The sequence below is a fragment of the Macrobrachium rosenbergii genome, chromosome 56 (assembly GCF_040412425.1).
Source record: "Macrobrachium rosenbergii isolate ZJJX-2024 chromosome 56, ASM4041242v1, whole genome shotgun sequence".
Classification (NCBI taxonomy): domain Eukaryota; kingdom Metazoa; phylum Arthropoda; class Malacostraca; order Decapoda; family Palaemonidae; genus Macrobrachium; species Macrobrachium rosenbergii.
The window spans coordinates 56,235,690-56,259,534 of record NC_089796.1 but is presented as its reverse complement, the minus strand read 5'-3'; the positions used below and the strand labels follow the sequence as shown (position 1 = coordinate 56,259,534).

The window sequence follows — 23,845 nt, the reverse complement described above, 5'->3', positions numbered from 1 at the left end:
TGTCAGGAAAATGGAGACCACGGCCTAAATGATAATGGATATAGGCAAAACATCATCTCGTCCCCAACCAGCACTCGATGCAAAAGTAAAATACATTTCTCCACACAAACTCCAAATTATTTGGAGTCAACAAAACAAGGAGAAAAACACACAAATAATATAAAAAATGTTGAGATTGAAGATCAAAATGTAAGAGGCAAACATAGAGCATACGCTGCATATGACGCAGCGCTTTGCAAACACTCAAGACGAAAAAAATCGTAAGATAAAAATAAATTAAATTGCCTCTAAGACCAACAATCCAGCAAAATTAGTACTCAACTTAGATGGTGATAAAGCCTCGGTGGAAGACATGATGAGCTGCCAAAGGAAAATGCGATCACACACAGAGCGAGGTGTTAACACGATCGCTGCTAAAATTGGAATGACGTGTCAGTCTCATGATGACCGCCTACTTGGCGGTCGGGTGAGTATTCCAGGTTACAAGTGTGTAACGGCTCATCAATTTGGGTCTTTGAGAACTGAGAAGTCTATTGGACAGAGAAGGCCTGTGGCGTAATAGCTCACCCTGGTATATATCGACATCTGTATGAGATGATCGAACTGGAGGTAGTAACTCAGCATTCTACATAGCTTTTTCTCTTGTATATAGCAGTCTTAAAACCTAGAAATGTGCTAATTGGAACCAATTTCACTGGCTGACACAGGTCGACCCAGAAAAAGATATTTAGGGCGCTCACATCTAGAACCGGACTCCATCCTCCTGATGACTTTGGGACCACGAAAAGCTGATTGTAGAACCCTTCCGAATTTACATCTGGGATTACCTCTATCACCTTCTTCTTGAGGAGAGATGAAACTTCTCTTGCAAGGGCCAAAAATCTCCTCGAACTCTCGGAGTAGGCAGTTAAGACGATCAGCATCTTGACTAAGGGAGGTCTTTCTATAAAAGGGATTGTGTAGCTGCTCCTCAAAACTTCCACAAACCACTGCTCTGTCCCTCTCTTGTTCCATTTCTCTCAAAACTGAAAGAGCCTGGCACCTACTGGAATATGAAGGACACTTGATTCATTTTCTTAAGGATGCTGTAGAGGAGGACTTCTTGATTGTCCGAGACTGGAACCACATGTTCGGTCTTGCTCTTGAGGAAGATTTTTGCCTACCACCAAAAAAGGGATAGGGTTGCAGAGAAGATGAAGACTTGAAATTAACAGGATTCTCCTTAGGGCGCCTCAATGACTTGCTAGAAGATCATGGGTAGATTTTTTTCTGTAAAACAGAGGAAATATTGTTGACTACCAACTGGGGGAACAAACTCTCTCGAAATGGGAGAAAAAAGAAATGCAGACCTCAGAATCGAGGTAACTCCCTTAGAGGTGTAAGAACACCATAACCCCCTCTTCTTTAACACTCCCATGGTGTAGAGTGAAGCCAACTCCTGTGCTCCATCTCTTATCCCTTTGTCCATACATGAAAGGACCCTGAGGATATCCATAGAAAATTCCACAGGTAGAGCGTTGTATTCTTGAACTTAACGTGCGAGGGCACCTACCGACCCGTCCAAAAACTAACAATCTCAAAGACTTGGAAGAGATTCTTCATCGTGTGATCTAATTCCGACGAGGAGAACATAACTTTGGCAGCAGAAAAGGCTACGGACAGAGTCTATGCAGACTTGAGTCTATGAGGCCAGAGAAGACCCCTTGGGAGGAGGTGGCTGACCCCAAGCAAGGAGCTTCTCAGGCAGTGTAATACGAATATCTCCTCTTTAAAAGACGAGAAGGAGGGTAACTAAAGTTGTATTTCCCTTGTTCCCGCTTATCAGCGAGCCAGGTTTCGACTTCATTAAGAGCTTTCCTGGCCAAAGTGGAGAGTGCCGTATTAGGTAGTCTTGCAGACTCAACAGTTACAATACTAATTTGAAAGGTGAACGCAGGAGAAGCGGGAGCCACCAGTGAGAAAAAAGAAGGGAAACTTTGAAGCAGAAAATGAAGTAGTGATGCATATGCTGAAGGATGGGAGTCTGCTTCCTCATCCTTATCACCTTCCTCATCCACTGAAGATCCAGGCAAAAGAGACAAGACTTTAGCAGGAGGAGGTTCGCTGGTTTCTTCAAAAGACCTAAAATATCATCTCAGAGTTGCTGTATAGGAGCAAGAGAAGGATCCACATCTGTAGCTGTTGGAAGTGAAATGCTTGGAGTAATGTCCAAAAGAATCCACACGAGCAGGCTCAAATGGGCGCTTAGAAGTAACTGAACTCTCGGGTGCTACTGGCCGCTTGGGAGCAACTGGTCACTCTCGAACCTGGCGCTTGTTGCTCGAAGAGAGCTTGGGAGCAAAAGAATGCTTAAAAGTGACTGCACGATCAGTCAACACTGCGCGGTTTGGCGCCAGCAGGTGCTTGTCCACTACTGGTCGATCAGGAGCCAAAGGAGGCTCGTCCGTTGAAATGTGCACTGGTGCTAAAGATTGTTTACTCTTGGAGATGGTTCTCGGCACTAACCCTCGCCTTTCTCCCTCTGCAAGCACTTGCAAGAACTTATCTGGACTATCCCAGAAACTACAGGAGGAGACTGCCTCTTTGACTCTCTTCTCCATCACCTGAGTGTTGTGAAACACATCTACTGCGGACATTTTAAACTGTTTCAATTTACCACTGTTACGCCACTGGCGCCTCTGTTTGGGGCTGGAATCCTCCGAACTAGAGGAAAGATTAAGCACATTATGGAAGATGCCTTGCCACTGACTTGTCTGTCGCCACCTGGGAACTGGTGCCAGGAGCAACTGAGGGGCCAACTACCCAGGGACAGACCCCAGTGGCCTCCCTTGGGCTTCCGGTATAGCTTCCCTGGTGCGGGGGAGTATGCCAGTGACCTCCGCTTAGGAGAATAGGCGGGCCGAGTAGCCAGGTCCTCCACAGACACTGCACTTTCACTGGTTACTTTCTTACTTTCCATAAAGGAACGAACAGATGCACTTATTTGAGCCACTGTATTAACCAACATATCGAACTTGCTGTCGAAGTTATGCTGAAAGATGGCAATGGCATTGGGTTCGGGAGTAGGGGAGCTGGATAATGGAACAGGTGGAATAGAGGTAGGACTAGTATAGGGGAAGGACTAGTAATAGACAAAGCCAAAATAGGTAAAACCGGTAAATCAACAGAAGATTTATCCAAATCCTGACTAACTAAACTGTCATTCCTAGCCGTTGCTTTTCTCTTTCTATCTTCCTCTAACTTAGCCAAGTAAGAACTTAATGTCTTCCATTTTTTAAGGTCCCAGTCAATACATTCAGCACAAGTCAAATCAGACGAACATACTTAACTCCCCTGTCGTGGCACTTTGTGGCTGGGAATAAATGCTTGCTGATGTTATTCTTGTATTGCAGCGAAGCTACTTGAACTTGTGTCGGACATTGTTGGTGATACAAGTCGAACAGTTGGGAAAAGTCCAAATAAATATTAGTCACAATCTAGTGAACAGTCGTATTCAATGAAAACCTAAATATCTAAGTTGCTGGGAGGCTACCAAAATCAAAATACTTCAACAATTAGTCAGCCATAAACCGGTAAAGTCAGGGAATTTCAAATTCCGCTGCTGCTCACAACCACTGTCATAAGCTGCCAGAAACATATTGAAGCTCTCTGCTCAGTTGTTCCTCTTTCCTGAAAGTGGGCAGGGTTAGTTACCTACAATGTAAAGAAAACAAAAGAATCGCTACCACGAATTTCAAATTTTAGCCACCGATTAATAGAAATTGTTAGCTATGTAATTACTGTACAGGCAGTCCTCGGTTATCGGCGGAGGTTCCGTTCTGGGGATGTGATAAATCAAAATCAGCGATTTCGCGCCAAGTGACATCGCTTATTGGACCCAAAGTGCGGCTTTCGTTATCGCAGCTCTGTTAGGTATGTATTGCGCCAATACCCAATTATTGGCGCGATAAGCGAATCGGCGATTTTTGGCACCGAAAATTGCCCATTTTCGTCACTAGACAAGCACCATGAAACCGGATCGCCATTAACAGAGCCCGCCGTTAACCGGGGACTGCCTGTACTTGGTAAGTTACTTGTATAAAAATAAAATATAAATTCTTCATTTGGGAATAGTAAAAATAGTCATACACAATTGGATTATGTGATACCCTTGACAGATGGTAAGGGGAGAAGTCCCATATGGTTGAAATCCAGAAAATCAAGAAGTATAGCAAATTCTACCATTGGAGCAGAAGCTCTGAGTGTTAGGGAGGCTATAGAATGATTGGTATACAGTATTTCAAACATTTGTGGGAAGAGATAATAGGAGAGAGAAAATTAGAAGCATTGGTTAAAACTGATGGTAAAACACGAATGACCGCTATTAAATCAAGTACAGTATAGGAGTAAGTAGTAAGAGATTAAAAACTGATATTGCAGCAATAAGAGAAACAATAGAATCTGGAGAAACAATTGAGGTTAGATGGATAAAAGGAAAGCATAAGATAGCTGATGCATTAACTAAAGCAGAAGTTTCAAGGGAAAATATCAGAAATTACATAGAGGATAAAGAATTGGAGAATAATGGAGATTAGAGGGATTAGCATAAGAGGTTGGAGGGGAGGGAAAAGGAGATAAGTGTGATTATCTGTCAGTTTTATAAAATATTTCTTGAAATGGGTTAGTGAAGTAGGTGTAGGTGTTATATATTTAGAAATGCAGACAAAGTACGCTGTTAATTTTATTGGGTGTTTGTAAAGCTAGTCCTCTCATTATGTTTGGAATGGCACAATGGTGGTTGTTGCGACGTCATAAGACGTACAGAAGATGGTCCTTTGGAAAACAGCGTTGGGAGTCAATGAGGAGTTTGTGGTGGCGACGAAAGGTTGTGAGAGCTCTCGTTTGCAATTTGTTGGTTGGTTTTCAGGTCTTTCTTTTGTATGTTGGGGTCCAGAGCTGGCTTGGGTGAGCAGTGCAATGGGAACAGGCGTGTAACTTGAGTAATTGTTACATATTGGTCGGGCTGGTTTACTTCAGCCCTGGCAACTTGTAGTGATACAGCCCAGTTCCTGACAAGACTCCATATGCAGTAGTGATAAAACATACATCTATAAAAATATAATTTATTTATATTAGGTATGATTAACAGAATATGGCACTATACCAGTTATCCTACAATTTAGGAATACAGTAAACCTCATATCATGATGCACGCACTCCCCAAATAGCAAAAATCCGCCGAATACTAAAACCCTCAAAAACACTTAGAACTGCCTATTTTGATAGTCTAAACACAAGAAAACCCCCCTAAAAATGCTCATGCCTGAGTATTGTAATGGTTTTATCACAAAAAATGCATTTAGTCATGAAAATATGAAAATACAGTAATTAGTGAATATTTCTCAGTGAAAAGTACCGTGAATGGGCGAATTTTCCACGAATAATGGGTAGATACATCCCACAGAGAAATCCGCAAATACGTGAGTCCACGAATCGTGAGAACGCTAATACAGGGGGTTTACTGTAATCCCTTTTCTTAGCTTCTTTAAAACTTGGAAAAGATACATTTTTAGCTGTGAATTACTGACCAATTACTCTGATAGGCTGTTACGTAAAATTATGGATAAGATGGTAAACACAAGACTGGTATGGTACTTAGAGAAGAAAGGTATTTTGTCATGTATCTAATGTGGTTTCTGTAGAATGCACTCAACCACTGAAATTCTGATCTGTCTTAGAGCCCCATATGTGAAGCATTTGCATCCCAACAGCATGTGACTGTATTTTTTTGACCTCGAAAAGGCATTTGACACAGCTTTGAGGTGTGGTATATTTAAGAATATAAATGAATCAGGGTTGAGAGGAGAAATGCCTTTGTTCATCCAGGTATTTTTAGCACGTCAAATTCTCCACATTAGAGTAAGTAGTACCCTATCTGAGAGAAAATGCCAGCAAGGAGTCATCCCCCAAGTTAGTGAGCTGAGTGTGACATTATATGTCCTAGCCATGAATGGAATATCCTCTGTTATGCCCAGTGACTTTTTATCCACACTGGAGATGTCCTGTCCATATCATTTACTGGGAAATGAATGGCAGTAGTTGAAAGGAAACTTCAGCTGGTAGTGGATAAAATTATTTGGTGGGCAGAACTGAATGGTTTTAAATTTTCCTGTAGTAAAACTGTTTTATTGCACTTTAGTCATATTCATGGAATACATCTGGACCCAGATATACTGTATATATTAAAGGCCAGCAAATCCCCTGTGTAGAAGCAATCTGGTTCTTGGGATTAGCTTTTGACCATAGGATGACGTGGATTCCTCATTTGAAAGACCTAAAAGTTAAGTGTCTGGATGCCTTGAGTATATTAACATTAATTGCACACACATCATGGAGTAGAGCACTGATCACAATATGCTTTTAAAATTTTAAAGCCCTCGTTTTTTCAAAACTGGACTATGGTTGTGAAATATATTCATCAGCTACACCAAATTGTTTAAAGATTTCAGACTCTGTACTCCAAACAGGAATTAGGTTGGCCACAGTTGTTTTTATAACCTCACCTATTCCAAACCTGCTAGTGCAGTAGTTGCTGGTGAACTACCTTTAGACCATCATCAGTCTTCAGTTGCATGATGTTGGTACAGATTACAGACTCCCTAATAACGAGAAGTATTTTAGGTTCTATAAATCACACCATAGATCTCCAAAACCCTATGGATATAGAGTAAAACAGATTTTGAATAATTTTCACATTGCCAGGAATGAGGTGCTTTCATTCAAAATAACAACCACCCCTCCATGGAAGTTACCTAAGATAAGATTTTTCCATTACTCTATTGGTGCTAAAAGTAATATGACATAGGTGGAAACTTGCTGTTTTTTGATTGAACATGTTGAACACAGCTTTCACATTTACAGTAAACACCCCGTATTTGCATTCTCACAATTCACGGGCTCACCCATTTGTGGGTTTTTCTGTGGAACCTATCTAAAATTTATTCGCGGGTTTTTCTGTGGAACATATCTGTAAAAATATTCGCGGGGAACCTGGCTATTTGCAGATGCAGATTTTTTGTCTTTTTCATATAGCAGTATTGTGTATTTTCATATTATTTATTGTATAATAACACTAAATAATAATGTACATTAACCCTGAAGGCTGTTGACGCAATATACGTCACTCAAAATTGTCTGTTGGTGTCGTGAGTACTTTACTGTAAATCGACTACAAAAATTTCAACCTTCGTCAACTTTGACTCGACCGAAATGGTTGTAAAACGCAATTATAGCTAAAACTCTTACATTCTAGTAATATTCAATCATGTACCTTCATTTTGCAACAAATTGGAAGTCTCTAGCAATAATATTTTCTGATTTATGGTGAATTTTGAAAAACTTTTTTCTTACGCACGGCGGTAACTCAGCTGAAAATTTAAGAAATTCTTAAATCATTTTGTCGTAATTTTGCACTGTTCTATATTACGTTACATAAAGTTTTATATATGAAAATGTGCAATTTCATGTGAAGAATATAGCAAATACAACCCATGGTTGTAGCTTTTATCAGTTTGGAAGTATTTTCATATAAACCATAAAACTGCCAAAATTTCAACCTTCGTCAACTTTGACTCGACCGAAATGGTCAAAACACAATTTTAAGCTAAAACTCTACGACTAGTACAGCTAATCATTTACCTTCATTTTGCAACCAATTGGAAGTCTCTAGCACAATATTCTTTCGATTTATGGTGAATTTTTGAAAAACTTTTCTACGCCCCGCTGGGCCAGAAATTCTTTCACACGTTGTCGCACGTTTGCACTGTTTTATATTAGTCGTTACATAAAGTTTATATATGGAAATGTGCGCAATTTCATGTAGAATACAACAGAAAATAACTCATGGTTGTAGCTTTTATCAAATTTTGAAATATTTTCATATAAATCACGTTAACTGCCAGGTTTCAAGCCGGCTTCAACTTAACTCGACGGTAAATGGTAAAAACGCAATTACAGGTAGTCCCGGTTTGGCGGTTCCGCTACGACGTTTCGAGAATTCTGACGCTTTTTCAAATATATTCATCAGAAATTATTTCGACTACGACGCGATATTCCGTTACGACGTCGTCTTGTCGATCCGACGGAAGAAATATGGCCCCAAACAGAATAATCATAATTTGAAGGTTTTTGATGTAAACTCAATAATAATGTAGGTTACATCGTTTTCAATGCCCAGAGCATTAAAAGTAAGGTTTTCTTATGATTTTTGGCGATTTTCGACGATTTTTCGGCTTATTTACGATTTTCGCTTACGACGGCGTAGAACGAACCCCGTCAGAAACCGGGACCGCCTGTATAGCTAAAACTCTTACATTCTAGTAATATTAATCATGTACCTTCATTTTCAACGAACTGGAAGTCTCTAGCACAATATTTCGATTTATGGTGAATTTCTGAAAAAATTTTACTCCTTACATCTAAAGTAACTCGCCCAACATCTCAGAAATTCTTTCGTCATGTTGTCATAATGTTTGCATCGTTTTACATTAGTCATTACAAACTTTATATATGAAAATGTATGCAATTCATGTAGAATACAACAGAAAAATAGCTCATGGTTGTAGCTTTTATCAGTTTTGAAAATATTTTCACATAAATCTGCGATAACTGCCAAAATTTCAACCTTCGGTCAACTTTAACTCGACCGTAAATGGTAAATAAACGCAATTGTAAGCTAAAAACTCTTTTACATTCTAGTAATATTCAATCGTTTAACTTCATTTTTGCAATAAATTGGAAGTCTCTAGCACAGTATTTTGATTTATGGTGAACTTTTTAAAAACATTTTTTACATTATCGCGGTAACTCGCCGAACATCTGTGAAATGTTAAATCTAGTTGTTGTAATATTTGCACCGCTTATATTAGTCGTTACATAAGGTTTTATTAAGAAAATGTGCGCAATTTCCATGTACAATACAACAAAAATAACTCATGGTTGTAGCTTTTATCAGTTTTGAAATATTTCCATATAATCACGATAAATAGAAAAAATTCTACTTTCGGTCCTCTTAACTTTCGGCAAAATGGTCAAAAAACTACAATTGTAAGCTAAAACACTTACAGTCTAGTAATATTCAATCAATTAGCTTCATTTTTTCAGCAAACGGGAAGTCTTTAGCACAATATTTGATTTATGAATTTTTAAAAAATTTTTACATCCAGCAGATTCACGACCATGTGCATCATTTTGTGGATAATATTTTTTCTGTGTTGTTTTTGATTGTTTTAAAATTTGTTATATACCAAAATCTTCGCAGTTTAGTGTACATTACAACTAAAAAAGTTAACTCAATTAGCCTTAACCGCTTTAAGCTTACAGCGATTTGTATACAATTATATACCAGTTTTTTTTCGCTGTCATATTCCAATATTTATATATGATAATGACATTTTTTTTCATTTCTGATGGTTGCATACCAAAACTTCAGGCAATGACAAAAAAATGAGCAAAATGAACTCTTAATCTTAAAAACTAAGCGATGCTGTGATTTTGAAAAACTTTTGCTTCGCACTAGCTCACCGAACTGCCAGCATGCGGAGACGTTTTATAAACAGGAACTTCAAGCGTTGAAGGGTTAATAATGCTACAGTGCATATGATAGTAATAGAAATTAAATAATAATATTATATATTACACACTGGGTACCTTAATAATTAATAAATACGCCAGTAAAAAGCAATCATACGGTAACTGTTGATGAATGTTGATTACAATATGCTGTAGATGATGATGATGAATTGTTGTGCAGTACGCGATGAATGATGGGAGTACGCTATCATGTTAAGGTATTTGAACATGGCAACAAAGGTGGTACGGTAGGGCTGCATGAGTATTTTACCTTGTTCATGCTCAATGCAGGCGACCGCAATTAATGTCATGCCGTAATGGGCTGCTACTTCTCCGTGACTTTTGCCCTCTCTTAACATAACAATCATGTCCACTTTCTTCTCATCAGTCATTAATTGTAGGCTATTTGCCAGAGGCCTTAGAAGAAGCAGAGCATTCAGAGGACATCTTAACGTACGATTTCAAAAAATATTCCTTAGTACTGTACACGCAAAACACACAAACGAGAGATAGCAATGATACGAGTTATATTGGGTCATTTGCCGATAATTTGCCGATCCGGTATACGCATGGTACTACTGTATTGCGCATACATATACTAACATTGATATTCTGCGCATACAGTACTGTATATTTTGTTAACTGTTTTGTTGTAGGATGATTTTTAAATATTACATACAGAAAGTGTTTTAGGATGATGCGTAGTACAGTACTACAGGTAGTAAGTAGAGTATATCTAAAATACGTAAGACAACAGGAATAGCAGGGTACGCATGTTTACATCTGCGGTACCTAGCATTTTCATTTACGTACTAAGTATATATTCATGACTACTGTAAGTATGTTTTGTATGATGAAAAACAATTTACTATACTGTAATATATTAATGTAAACACAGCAAAATTTCAGTAACATATATTTGTTTTTCTTAAAAGTGCTTCACCCAAGCCACCTCTCCGCAAATATAAAGAACTTGAGATGCTGGACGCTTTGTACCCAGGACCAATTGATACTCGAAACACTATTGGCTGTCATCTGCAAAGTAGCCAATCCAGAAGCGCCATTCATTTTCCTTGGCGCTCATTGGCTGAACATTCATGACCAACTCACGAACATGGAATTCTGGGAGACCGCATCCAAGGCATCCTTCTTAGTTTGTGTAGTTCGCAGCATCTTCTTGCCGTGTGAAATCGCGCATCTTTGTGTTTGGTTTCTTAATATGTGTGCATCAGCGGTGTTCGGCCCTGGCAAAGAGTCTAAAAGAAAAAAGACTGTTATGAAACTCGAGGAGACGGTGAAAGTTCTTGACATGTTAAAGGAGAGAGAAAGTTTTGCAGCGGTTGGCCTCCATTTTAATGTTAATGTGAACACAGTGAGATATATCAAGAAGAAAGAGGCGGAGATGCGAAAGTCTGTCAGTATGAGCTACTTCGGTTGTGCAAAGACAGTTGCGACAGTGCAGGATAAAACAATCGTGAAGATGGAATCTGCTCTGGCATTCTGGATAAAGGACTGCCGGAAGAAGAGCGTGCCCCTCGACTTCAACATCATTCGCTAGAAAGCGCAACAACTCTACCAGCAGTTATCAACTGCTATGGAAGATGACAACGTAGTACAGGCAGAGGAAGAGGCTGAAGAAGGGGACTTAGAATTCTTAGGCTTCGATGAACCAGCACCTACAGAAGCAGGGGAAGAGGAGGGGGAAGGTCCCCAAGCAGGACCATCTTCAGCACTTCAAAGTTTCCAGGCCAGCAAGGGGTGGTTCAACCGATTTCAAAAGCAGTTCCACCTAAAGTCTGTTACTTTGCATGGGGACTCAGCTTCTGCAGACATTGAAGCAACCGTGAAATATCTGGAGACCTTCAAGAAAATCATTGAGGAGAAGGGCTACCATCCAGAACAGGTGTTCAATATGGGTGAGACTGGTCTGTTCTGGAAGAAGATGCCTTCCTGGACAAACCTCATGAAGGACGAAGGTAAAGCCTCTGGATTCAAGTTCCCAGAAGGATAGCGTTACCCTCATCATGTGTGGGAGTGCAGCTGGTTTCATGCTTAAACCAGGCCTAATTTACAAGGCTGCAAATCCCAGGGCCCTCAAGAATAAGAACAAGGCATTGCTTCCTGTGTTCTGGATGCATAACCCTAAGGCCTGGATCACCAAAGTCCTTACAGAGTACTGGTTCCATCAGAGCTTCATCCCTCAAGTTAGGCAATACCTGAACAGCAGGCATGAGTTCAAGGTGTTTGCTGATTATGGATAATGCTGGTGGTCACCCTCTCAATCTTTATTACAAGGAAGTCAAGCCTTCCTCCTCCCAACACCACCTCTCCAGCCTATGGACCAGGGTGATCAAGTGCCCTTCAAGACACTCTACGCCGAACTCCTCCAGCACCTTGTAAACGCACGGGACAATGACAGCGTAATTTACGCTAGTAAAAGAATACTGACGTAAATTCAATGCATCGCCATCTAACCATCATCATGCGATCATTGAATGACATGAAGGAGACCCTGAACGACATGCGAACAAGCCAGGCCGGAGTTTGTTCATGACGGCAGGGGCTTCTCCTGAAGAAATTCCATATTCGGCCATTAATAAAGGCTGCCCAGTTGGTGAGGATTCTAGGTGAGAAGGCTTCAGGGACATCACCGCAGGATGAAATCGGGCACTTTGTTGATGCCCTCTGACCCCTGATGGACCAGGATTTGGAAGACCTGACGGCAGTGAGGGCAAGATACGCCAGGTTCAGAGGAGAGCAGAGGAAGAGGGGGCAGCCTGACTTTGGAACATCTGTCCCACATTAAGAGAATGACTGGAGATACGCGAGGAGTATGTTTCAACATGGGATGCTTCTGCAATGCTCATAAATTTTCAAACATCCTTGATTTAGTATTGGGCCTATAATCAAGCCCTCACCACCATGAAAAAGCAGCGACAGGAGCTGCCTATCACCATGTTCATCAAACAGACGAAGAAGGCCCCTCCAAAGCCTCCCAATCACCCAAAGTAGTATAAGATCGCCTGAAGAAGTGCCTCTTGAATCGCCTGAAGTAGTGCCTCCCCAATCGCCTGAAGTAGTGCCTCCCGAATCAACTGGAATGCCTCCCAAAGTGTCTCCTGAAGGTGAAGAGGCACCCTCAGATGAGTTGTAACTCCTCAGCTTTGCTGTGCAGTCATATCTTCATCATCATTCATCGGACTGCACAGCTAATCCATCATCATCATCATTAATCAACATTCATCACTGGTGAGTACCCATATGATTTACATATGTAGTAATCTTAATATGTATGTAGTACAGTATTAAATTTTTAAAAATGTGCATACGTTTTATTTTTTGTCTCTCTCTTTTTGTGAATTATGTATAAATACCATTGGTTCCCCTCTAAAAGAAAATGGGACATCTTGCCTGTATGAAAGAAAAAATGTGGCTGAATAGCATGTGAGGACTGATTACTTTTCACCTGCAGCTAAAACCATACAGTACGTATCTTATGTGTAACGATAAAATGTTTAAGATGGCAAATTATATTAATATCATTACAAGATTAATACAGTAATAAGGTAATAGTTTATTCTTATATTTGATGCTTAGGCTGGTATTTTTAGGCATTCTTTGGTGTTTGACCTTTCATGGTAGACAGGTATAAGTGTTTTTAGAGGGGGGTTGTAAGTATTCGCAGATTTTAGCTATTCGTGGGGGAGTCTGGAACGCATCCCCCGCGAATATGGGGTTTTACAGTACTGACAGTTCCAAATCCAGTGTTGGTTTTGGAGTTGAAATAATAGTACTGTAATGATTTTTATTGTAGAAGTACACTACCTGTCATGACATCTATTTTTAGTGCAGAACTATATGGAATTTAAACTGCTGTTGCAGGAATAGCAACTGTTGATGAAGGAAATTTTACTATTTTTCTAGACTCAAAAAGTTTGTTCATATGTGGAACAAACTTGGGTCTTAACATGAGGATAAATCTTCTGGCGCCAGCTGGAAACTGGTAAAAACAATCAAAATTGTAATGCAAGGAATCTGTGGCATTGGGGTTCGTCTGTTGTACTGCATGAGGCTTGGTTGTCGACCTGCTTTGAACCCTGTTACATAGCTCTTGCAAGGTTTCCCATTACCTGGTCCCTGAATAAGGTATGTAGACTCATGTCATCCCCTAAATTCATGGGCCCAGTACAACTACAACTCATATGCTGCAAAAGGCAGTCGTCTTGATTGCGTTGGCCTCAGGAGCTTGGATCAGTGAACTGGGTTCTCATAGACAAGGTAACATTTCACCATTCATACATCTAGCTGTCATTTGCTGTTGTCTCCTGGCCTTTCATTCCTGGCCAAGAATTAGGACCTTTTTAAAGGGAAAACTCGTATAAAATATTTTGCCCGGTTCAAGCACTTAAGGTTTACTTAGATGTCATGGCAGGCATCCCAGGTGGTCCTATTTTTCCTACAGCTTAGCACAAGCAAACCACTCTCTACATGGGCTGAGAATTATTTTAGTGGCCCCTCCTTTCCTAAGTCGCATGACATCCATAAGGTGAGTACAGGCAGTCCCTGGTTAAGGCGGGGGTTTCCGTCCTTGGCCGAGCACTGCTAACCGAAAATTGCCAGTAACCAAAAATTGCATTCAATTATGGTAATAAATGGCGTTTACAACGCCGTAAGTGCCAATAAACTGCTTAACCAACGCCGATAAACTGCGTACTGGCGCCAAAAAAATCTGGTTAATGACGTTGCTGGCCAAGTGCCTTAACACCGAAACGCCATTAACCGATGCCGCTGGTAAGCGGGGACTGCCTGTATAGTACATCGTTTACTTACTTTGGAAATGTTTCCTTCGAAAAAGTCTTTGAGTGTACAGAATGGTTATTAGAGGCATTGTCCTGAACTGGTGAAGGAGCAATAATCTTACAGCCAAACCCGACGTAATTAGGTAAGGTACTTTAGAACCACAATGGATAATACATTTATAGGCTTGTGTGTGTCTTGTTCTTTATTGCCAGACCCAAGTGGGTATCTGGAATAAAGAAGACTGTTGATAACCTGTGACTTTACCTTGAATAAAAAATTCCTGAAACACTACTGCCATGAGAGTGAAGGTCGTGCTGAGATATTGCTGGGGAAGGCACAATAATCCTGCAGCCAGATCCAACAGAATCGGATAAACCTTTGAACCACAAAAAATAATACTGTCCATCTGTTGGTTTGTGCATTCCTGTTCTTTATTGCCAAACCCTATGGGTATCTGGATCAAAGAAAATGGTTAGTAACCTGTGACTATACCTTGGACCAAAAAATTAATCTGGGTTGTTGGGATTTATTTATTAGGAGATAGCCATTTTATCACCTGTCAGTTTTTTTTTGTAAGCTCCTTTGAGGACAAACAGTGGCTACGCTATAAAAACAGGTTTTGACGCAGGAAAAGCTTTTTTTGGTACTGCTGTGTGTTCTTAAACCCACCCACTTTTCCTGATGAAAAGGCATGGGACTGGAGTGAACATTTATCTTGCACAGACCTGGTGTGTAATGAAGATAGCCAAAATAGGCTGTTGCCACATCTGTGCGATTGAGACGTAGAGCCAAGGCAGGCATTGTAAGACAGGAGATAGAGCCCTCGTATCCTGAGTCCTTTTTAATTCTATCACTATGCCAACCAGCACTATTCTGGCTGAGACCATCTATAATGGAATTCTTTGTAATTGGTTGGTCTGTCTTATGGACCCCTGGTGGGACCATGAGAGTGGTACTCCTTTGAGGACTCACAGCAGCTACCAAAAATAGATTTTTCCTACGTCAAACCCTATCTCAGTAGCTATCGGAATGAGGGATATGTCAGGCCAGTGAACTTGATTTGCCTCTGCCCTTACCAAGAATACTTGTCAAGCTTCTGTAACTGAACCAGCTTCACACACAAAGTAGTCTTATTTATATAAGATGAAAGTTGCTCTAGGAAAAATACAATTTACTTAAGGAAAACTACAGTTTTTCCAATGCAGATACATATGTTTGCATGAAGTGCCCACCTTCCAATCAATAATTTCCTGTTATAAGCCTAGACAACAAAGGAAATGACTTGAACTATCACCAAAGGCCATGGTCCCGGTGGGAAGTTGGTGGTTCTTTTTTGGGTGTGTGTAAAAAGAAGTGCTGATTGCAGGTAGGCTATTATAAATTGATGGGATTTGAAAAAAAAATTCCATGAAAAATTTTCTCTAAGAAACTTGCATTTTTTAATAAGTACATAGAACAATACTGGATTTTAAAGTAAATTATGGTGCAGTTATTGTTAATTAAGACATTACCCAAAAGTTCTACTGTTAAAAGGTTAGTAAATAATACTGTAGCTTATCATTTGCTATTTCAGTTGGGTGATCCTCGAGGCAAAGTGGTAGAAGGAACAATATTTCATGTAGTTGGAGATGATTTGTACATTGACTTTGGCGGGAAGTTTTATTGTGTATGTGTTCGTCCTCAGAAAAATTCAGGGTAAGTCAGAATTTAATGTTTTGTGTAATAACTTCCTCAGAACCTTGTTTTTCAGTTATCATATTTATTAAGGATTTTAATTTCATTATTCATTATGTACATACATTTTTAAACTAATAAAAAAAAAGAGAGAAAAAAGATTGACTTGACAAGAAGGTTTTCACACAATGGAATGCTGTTTTGTACCTAGTAGGATACAAACCATTGCCTTTTATTTGGAGTGCTCAGCACTCATGCACAAAACTGGTCATTGACTTAACTTGGAAACAAGTGTATGCCATGATGGAGATGGTGGTTGAGTTGGGGGGAATATCCCCACATTACCTGGTCACTTTTTCTTCAGCCACTGTATTGAGCAGACATGTTACCCGTCTCTATTTTGTGTGAAAGTAGAATTTGGATGATTAACTGCCTACTTTCCATGCTTTTGCTTTAAGATTTATTTGTTATATTTGTATTTTTATTTTTTGTTTTGTCGTGTTTTTCTCAGTGGAGATTAAGTACAATTCTTTTTATGGCTTGGATTAGGGTTCATTTTTTAAACTAATAGTAAAAACTGTGATTGAAGTGTCCATCATCCGTTAATATTTGGATGTGAGAAGTATTAGTATTACTTGTCAAATTGATATCTTGATGTTGGAACTGCCTCAATGGTTAACCAATGGAGATCATGGGTGTGCTGTTGTTTGGGATAGAACTCTTGGCTTTTCATCCAGTTTGCCCAACAGCATAATTAGAGTGGGGATGATTGCATTCGTGATGTCTTGGTAACAAGAAGTTGGTTAGGCCTACACTTAGGCCCCTCTTATTGTGTTGGTGCCACCCCTTTTGATGTAGGGAAGGGGTTGGACTTTTGGGGCCCATTTCTTACTAGTGTCACTAGCAGAGCAGTGATCATCCATGGAAAACCTGTGGTACCTTTTTGATATTGTCAAGCAGCTTTTTTTCTATTATGTATATTACACTTTGAAAGACTCCACGATAACCATAGTACCCCTGGGCTTTTAGAGATGTCGACACTGGCAACGACCCAAAGTAAGGGTAAGGGTAAACCAGTAACAACTTCTACCCTACTTCATCTGGTACTAGTCTTAATAAAATATTAGAACCATATGATTACAAAGAAAAGGAAATAAGTATGAAATAATCACTGAGGTCTTTGCACCCAATTCTTATATTAAGCAGGTTAGCTTGAAATTAATTGACAATGATGCAAATGTCATTGAAGATAAGAGTTATAATCTGATGTGTTGGTAAACAGCCAAAGCTCTCTCCCTATAATAGAAGTAAATTGCTGATGTAAGTATTATCACCAGGAGCAGCTCAAAATTACTGGATTTGTCATCTCTGGAAGGAGTTTCATTCAAGTGGACATCACATTCCAGCTTCAGTGCTACCAACGGCTTTATTTATGCTCGTCTACTTACAAACTGTGATGAGAAACGAAGAATTTGAAGATCATGATGTAATAAAGGATGAGAGACTGTAAAAGAGTGCGAGTGATACTGTAGTACCTCAACCTACTCTCATCCTGACACTGAGCACCAACACTACCGAGGATATCTCTGTAGCATGGGATAGAGTCAGTAAAAAACAGTATATCTCAAGACTGAGGAGGTGCTTCCACTACCAAAATTTTGGGCATTCGCTTACAGCTTGGAGATTAGATCATGGTATGTAAAACAAGGAACCCTGATGTGTTGAATGTTGTGAGGATCATTCATGTTCAAGTCAGTGCAACATTTACTAATTAAAGAAAGTTTGGACATTAAGAAGATGAAGAAAAGACTCCAAGAAAATGTGGAAAGAACAAAGTAAGTGTATAAGAGCAGTTGTAAAATGAAATCATTATGAAATACTGGACTTAACAATGCAAACAAATAATTAGTTTAATTTTGCTGACTAAAAACCAGGTACCTAGAAAAATAACAAGACTAAATAGACCGTCTGAGGACTAGGAGGAACAGGAGAAAAGCTGGTCCAGTGAATAACCAGAACTGGCAGTTTTGACTTTCTAGAAGCTGGGGTTAGCAGACAATGGTCCTTCAGCATTAACTTGATGTTGGTGCTTGTACTGTGAAAAGATGGTAGAGCTTAGCTTTAGGAGGTCAAAAACAAGCAGGTACAGTCAGAAGAGAAGATTACTTTACCCCTTTGAGTTCACGAGAAATTGTGAATGGCAACATTATTTTGTTTATGGAGTTAGGACAACCATTAGCTGATTGCAGTGGGATGACACTTACTAGTTAACACTATATTTACTTAACAAAATCTCATAAAAACTAAAAATCACGTTGATAAATAAATGAACAATCTGCAATGTGGAAAATGGGTTTATAAGTGTTTTCTCAGGATTATTAAAATTGAGACAATGGGAAAACACGAGATAAGATCATGATGAAGTGTCGTTTGGCTCCTGAGACAGACAATTGAGATGGAGGTCAGGGAGAAAGGCTGAAGGAGGTAGTTGTTTGTATAGGGTAGGGATTAGTAAATGTATCTAATCAAACCATGTATAGTTTTCCAGTAATGAAATTTTGCTTGTAACTGCAAAACAGGTACAGCAGAATGCATGTCATAAGTAGATACTTGTTTACATGCAGTGACTGAAAATAAATATTGATGCAATTGTTGCAAAATCACATTCATTATCCACAACCCATTTTTGCAAGGAGTTGAGAGAGAGAGAGAGAGAGAAAGAGAGAGAGAGAGAGAGAGAGAGAGAGAAAGAGATTGAGAGAGAGAGAATCACACAAATGATCAGTAATGTAATTGCTTCAATGATATCACACAAGGAACAATTTTTTATCTACTTTCTTAAATGAGGGCCATTAAATTTTATGATATTAACCCCTAAACGCTGACTGGACGTATCAGACGCTGGACTAAAATTGTCTGTTGCTGCTGTAGACGCACTGCATGCTCCATACAAAAATTTCAACCTTCAGTCAACTTTGACTCGACCGAAATGGTGAAAACACAATTGTGCCAAAACCTTACATTCTAGTAATATTCAATCATTTACCTTCATTTTGCAACAAATTGGAAGTCTCTAGCACAATATTTCGATTTATGGTGAATTTTTAAAAACTTTTCCCTTATGTCCGTTGCTGTAACTCGCCGAAAATTTCAGAAATTCATCATTTTGTCGTAAAGTTTGCACGGTTTTTATTAGTTGTTACATAAAGCTTTTATGTATGAAAATCATCGCAATTTCAGTGTGAATACAGCAGAAAATAAATAATGGTTGTAGCTTATATCAGTTTGGAAAATTATATAAATCACGTTATGCCAAAATTTCAACCTTGGTCAATTTAACTGACCAAAATGGTCGAAAACGCAATTGTAAGCTAAACTTCATTCTAGTAATATCCAATCATTTACCTTCATTTTGCAACAAATTGGAAGTCTCTAGCACAATATTTCGATTTATGGTGAATTTGAAAAACTTTTCCCCTCACTTCATAACTCTGCCGAAAATCTCGAAATTTTAGACATTCTCGTAACAATGTTTGGACCATTTTATATTAGTCGTTACATAAAGTTTTATATGTGGAAATGTGCAAAATTTTCATGTAGAATACAACAGAAAATAACTCATGGTTGTAGCTTTTATCAGTTTTGAAATATTTCATATAAATCACTAACTGCCAAAAATTTCAACCTCCGGTCAACTTTAACTCAACTGAAATGGTAGAAAACGCAATTGTAAGCTAAAACGCTTACATTCTAGTAATATGCAATCATTTACCTTCATTTGCAACAAACGGAAGTCTTATAACAATATTTGATTTATGGTCAGAATTTTGAAAAACATTTTCCTTACATCCGCTTATGTAATGCTGCTGAACATCTCAGAAATTCTTTCGCTCACTTTGTCGTAATTATTTGCATATCATTTTATATTAGTCATTTACATAAAGTTTTATATATGGAAATGTGCATTAATTTCATTTAGAACAAACGGAAATAACTCATAGAGGTTGATTTTATCAGTTTTGAAATATTTTCATATAAATCATGTGCAAAATTTCAACCTTCTTTAACTTTTACTCGAACAAAATGATTATAAACACAATTATATGCTAAAAGTGTACATTCTAGTAATATTCAATCATTTACCTTCATTTTGCAATAAACTGGAAGTCTCAGCACAATATTTCGATTTATAAAATTTTTGAAAATTTTTTCCTTATGTCCATATATTTACAACTCGGCCGAAACATCTCAGAAATTCTTTTTTCACGTTGTCGTGAATGTTTGCACCGTTTTATTTTAGTCGTTACATAAAACATTTATATATGGAAAATGAACTCTTCATTTAAATAACAAAAAAATAACTCATGGTTGTAGCTTTTATCAAGTTTTGAAAAACTTTTCATATATAATCACAATAAATAGAAAAAATTCTACTTTCGGTCAACTTTAACTCGACTGAAATGGCTAAAACTGCAATTTTAAGCTAAAACACTTACAGTCTAGTAATATTCAATCAATTTTTAAAATTTTATAAAAACTTTTTACGTCCGAACGTTACGAATTCATGCATCATTTTGTGATAATATTTTCTGAGAAAACTTTTGATCGGTTTTAAGATTTGTTAGATGGACCAAAATCATGGCAATTTAGAGAAATCCAAAGAAAAAAATAACTGCATTAGCTTTCATTTCTTGCTCACAGCGCGATTTGTATAAAATTATATGAAATTTTTTCCAAACAGCCATGGTCTGCCATATTCAATATTTATATATGAGTGATGATATTTTTTTTCATTTGATGGTTGCATACTAAACTTCAGGCAATGACAAAAAGGAGCCAAAATGAACTCTTAATCTTAAAAACTAAGCTGCAGTAATTTTTAAAAACCTTTTTTCCGCTTGGGAAATGTTTAGAATCACGAATGCCGTGGCATTTAGGAGACGTTTTTGTAAATAGAGGTTCTGGAGTTAGAGGGTTCCCTTTTAATTGAACAGTAGAATGCCATTGCTCCAGCATTTAACTGGATGGTTAAGAGTCTTCTTATTAAGCTCTTTGAAGCTTAAATGAACGCCAAAAAATATAGCTTGTTAAGTATCAGGGCTCATTATACAAATACATTTGGTACCTGTTTTCCCAACAACTGTTCAAAAGGAGAAAGATACAATGAGTCCAGTTCAATCAATACTCACTCATAAGAAATAACTGAAAATGAATTAATCCGCTCAAAGAGAGAAAACTTCCCTCCAACCTTGTCTTTTATGGGGAAATACAATTTGCAATAAATGTCTTCCAAAAGTTAAATAACTTACCTTATTAAAAGTCTTCTACAGTTTTGAAATGCATACTGTATCAAAAATTGGCCTACCAGTGGTAGACCGAGTCATGCAGAGGTTTTTAGGCAGCCCATATGCACTCCAGAAAAGTACTGTACTGTAACGGGTAAGATAAAACTGATGTGATTAATGATAAATACAATGTGAAAACAAGCTCTAGTCATTTACATTAAATTAATAATATAATATTAAAAACAAGCACAAATGTACTGTAGAGTCTGTTATAAAAATTAAGAAAAAGTTTTGTTTTCGGCATCGGCTAGCATTTGGCTAAGGTACGTGATTGTAATGTAAACAAAACCAGGGCGCCGTCTGGTGGCGACGCGCACTACTGTAATTACATAAACATTGTGTATGTTCAGGATTGTATTAATTTACTGGCAAACATTCAGAGTCTACTCTTTGTTAAAATCACTGCAAAACATCTTTCATTTAAATGTTATGATACCCAACAAGTAATTTTTCAGGGAATAGATATCCTTGTAAGCAGAAAGTTAACCTTTAAACTAACAATTTAGAATCCACGGGCATTCACTTCAACGGACAGCACACGAAACTAAGACCATTCGCACATTAGTTAAGGTGCCTCTGTCTAAAAAAATGCAGTCATGAGACTATTATGCAAGCAGAAAATACTAACTCAGGCTGTTCTTTACCGAGAACCATTAGGGATTCAGTCTAACTAACAGCACATTTAACATTGCATTCGCTAAAGAAATACAAGTGTGCATCTGTCTAAAAAAAAAAAAATCGAGCATGAGAATGTTCCTTGTATGTAAGCAGAATCTCTGAGTTAACCTCAGGCTAAGATTTCATCTTTTCGAGATTTTACGGCATTAAAGCTAACAGCACACGTTAAGAAAATTGCACTTCAGAAATGCGTAAGGGTGCTCTGTCTAAAAAAAAAAATCGAGCATGAGATGTTCCTGTATGTAAGTGAATCTCTGAGTTAACCTCAGGCTTTTTAACTGAGAACCCAGCCAATCTACTAAAAACAGCACACTTTTGTAAACATTGCATTTGCTACAGAAATGCAAACGTGCGCCTGTCTAAAAAAAAAAATAAAACCAACATGAGACTGTATTTATGTACGATGCAGTTACACTTGTTATCACAAATTAGTGTTATGTAGGAATACTTTACTGTATGTACTAAATTTCTGTATCAATTATTGTTACATATGTACAGTATGTGTATCCAAATGTCTGAATGTATCTGTCACTGTATGTACAGCCAGCAATGTTTTTTGCTTCATCATACACCTGGCAGCAGAAAACAACCTCCGATGCTTTGTTTTTTCTATGTACTGTATAGAAATCTTAAAGAGGAGATACCACCTGCAAACCACACGTAAAATTATATTGCAATATTAAACGGGTAAAAAATGGAGTTTTGAGGGAGAGAGGAAGTTACTGTACAGTAACCCAACATAGACAACACAAAATCTTAAGAGGCCTACCAAATGTATTTCATGGCATTATGCAATATTAAACTGGTAAAAATATGGAGTTTTGACTGGAGAGAGGAAGTAAGTCTTAAGAGGCCTACCTTCGTGTACCAATCAATTATGCAATGTTAAAGGGATAAACAAGAAAACCAGAAATTAACTCATTTTTTCATTTTATTATTGCACTGTATGTACTTAATGATTACTAAAAACTAGTCTACAAAAAAGGAATCCTTAATACTAGCACAAACATAAGACTTAATACTACTGTATACTTAACACTACTTAACTTATGTTTTGTTGCTAAACTGACTATGGACTGCACACCTTACACCTGTTGAAATGTACTGTACACGTTCTAATGCTACACCTAAATTGAAATTACTGTACACTCATTATTTACTGTACATTTCTACTGCTACTCTAAATTTACTTTACTGTACACTCTGTTACTGTACACAGCTGTTCCTCTCCAGGACTTGCACGCAAGGCCGTTAAACTCAGGAATAAACATAAAATCAAATGTAGAAATGGTTTGAAAAACAATACTTTACAAGAAACCCTTAATCTTACTGTATGCACAAGCATTTGCAGGTCACTTATAATCACAAAACTTTTTCACAACCAGTAGGCTACAGCTTTATCCATACTGTACCTTGACGTTGATGAATATGTACAGTTGCCCCACACAAGCACTTAACTCCTCCAGGACTTTCATTCAACGAAGAGTAAACCTGTGGAATAAACACAAAATCATGGGCAAAATGGTTTGAGCTTTAGGCTAATCTACAAAAGAATCCTTAATCTTACTGTACATTTTACATTTCCAGGTCACTTATAATCAAATTAAAAACTTTTTCACAACCAGTAGGCTACAGCTTTATCCATACCTTTGACGTTGATGAATATGAACAGTTGACCCACACAAGAACTGAACTCCTCCAGGAACTTCACCTAATTACTGCACAGTAATCTGTGGATT

The 23,845-nt window shown here is 38.2% G+C and overlaps 1 protein-coding gene across 3 annotated transcripts in view; it reads left to right on the top strand.

The window, feature by feature from the left end:
- The window catches only part of mRpS28 (mitochondrial ribosomal protein S28), a 139,195-nt gene that overhangs the window by 23,478 nt on the left and 91,872 nt on the right, over positions 1-23,845 (top strand). For all 3 annotated transcript variants that reach the window (XM_067100024.1, XM_067100025.1, XM_067100023.1), the window contains exon 2: positions 15,983-16,104. In XM_067100024.1, the coding sequence (XP_066956125.1) occupies positions 15,983-16,104 (122 nt within the window). The remainder of the gene's footprint in view (positions 1-15,982; positions 16,105-23,845) is intronic.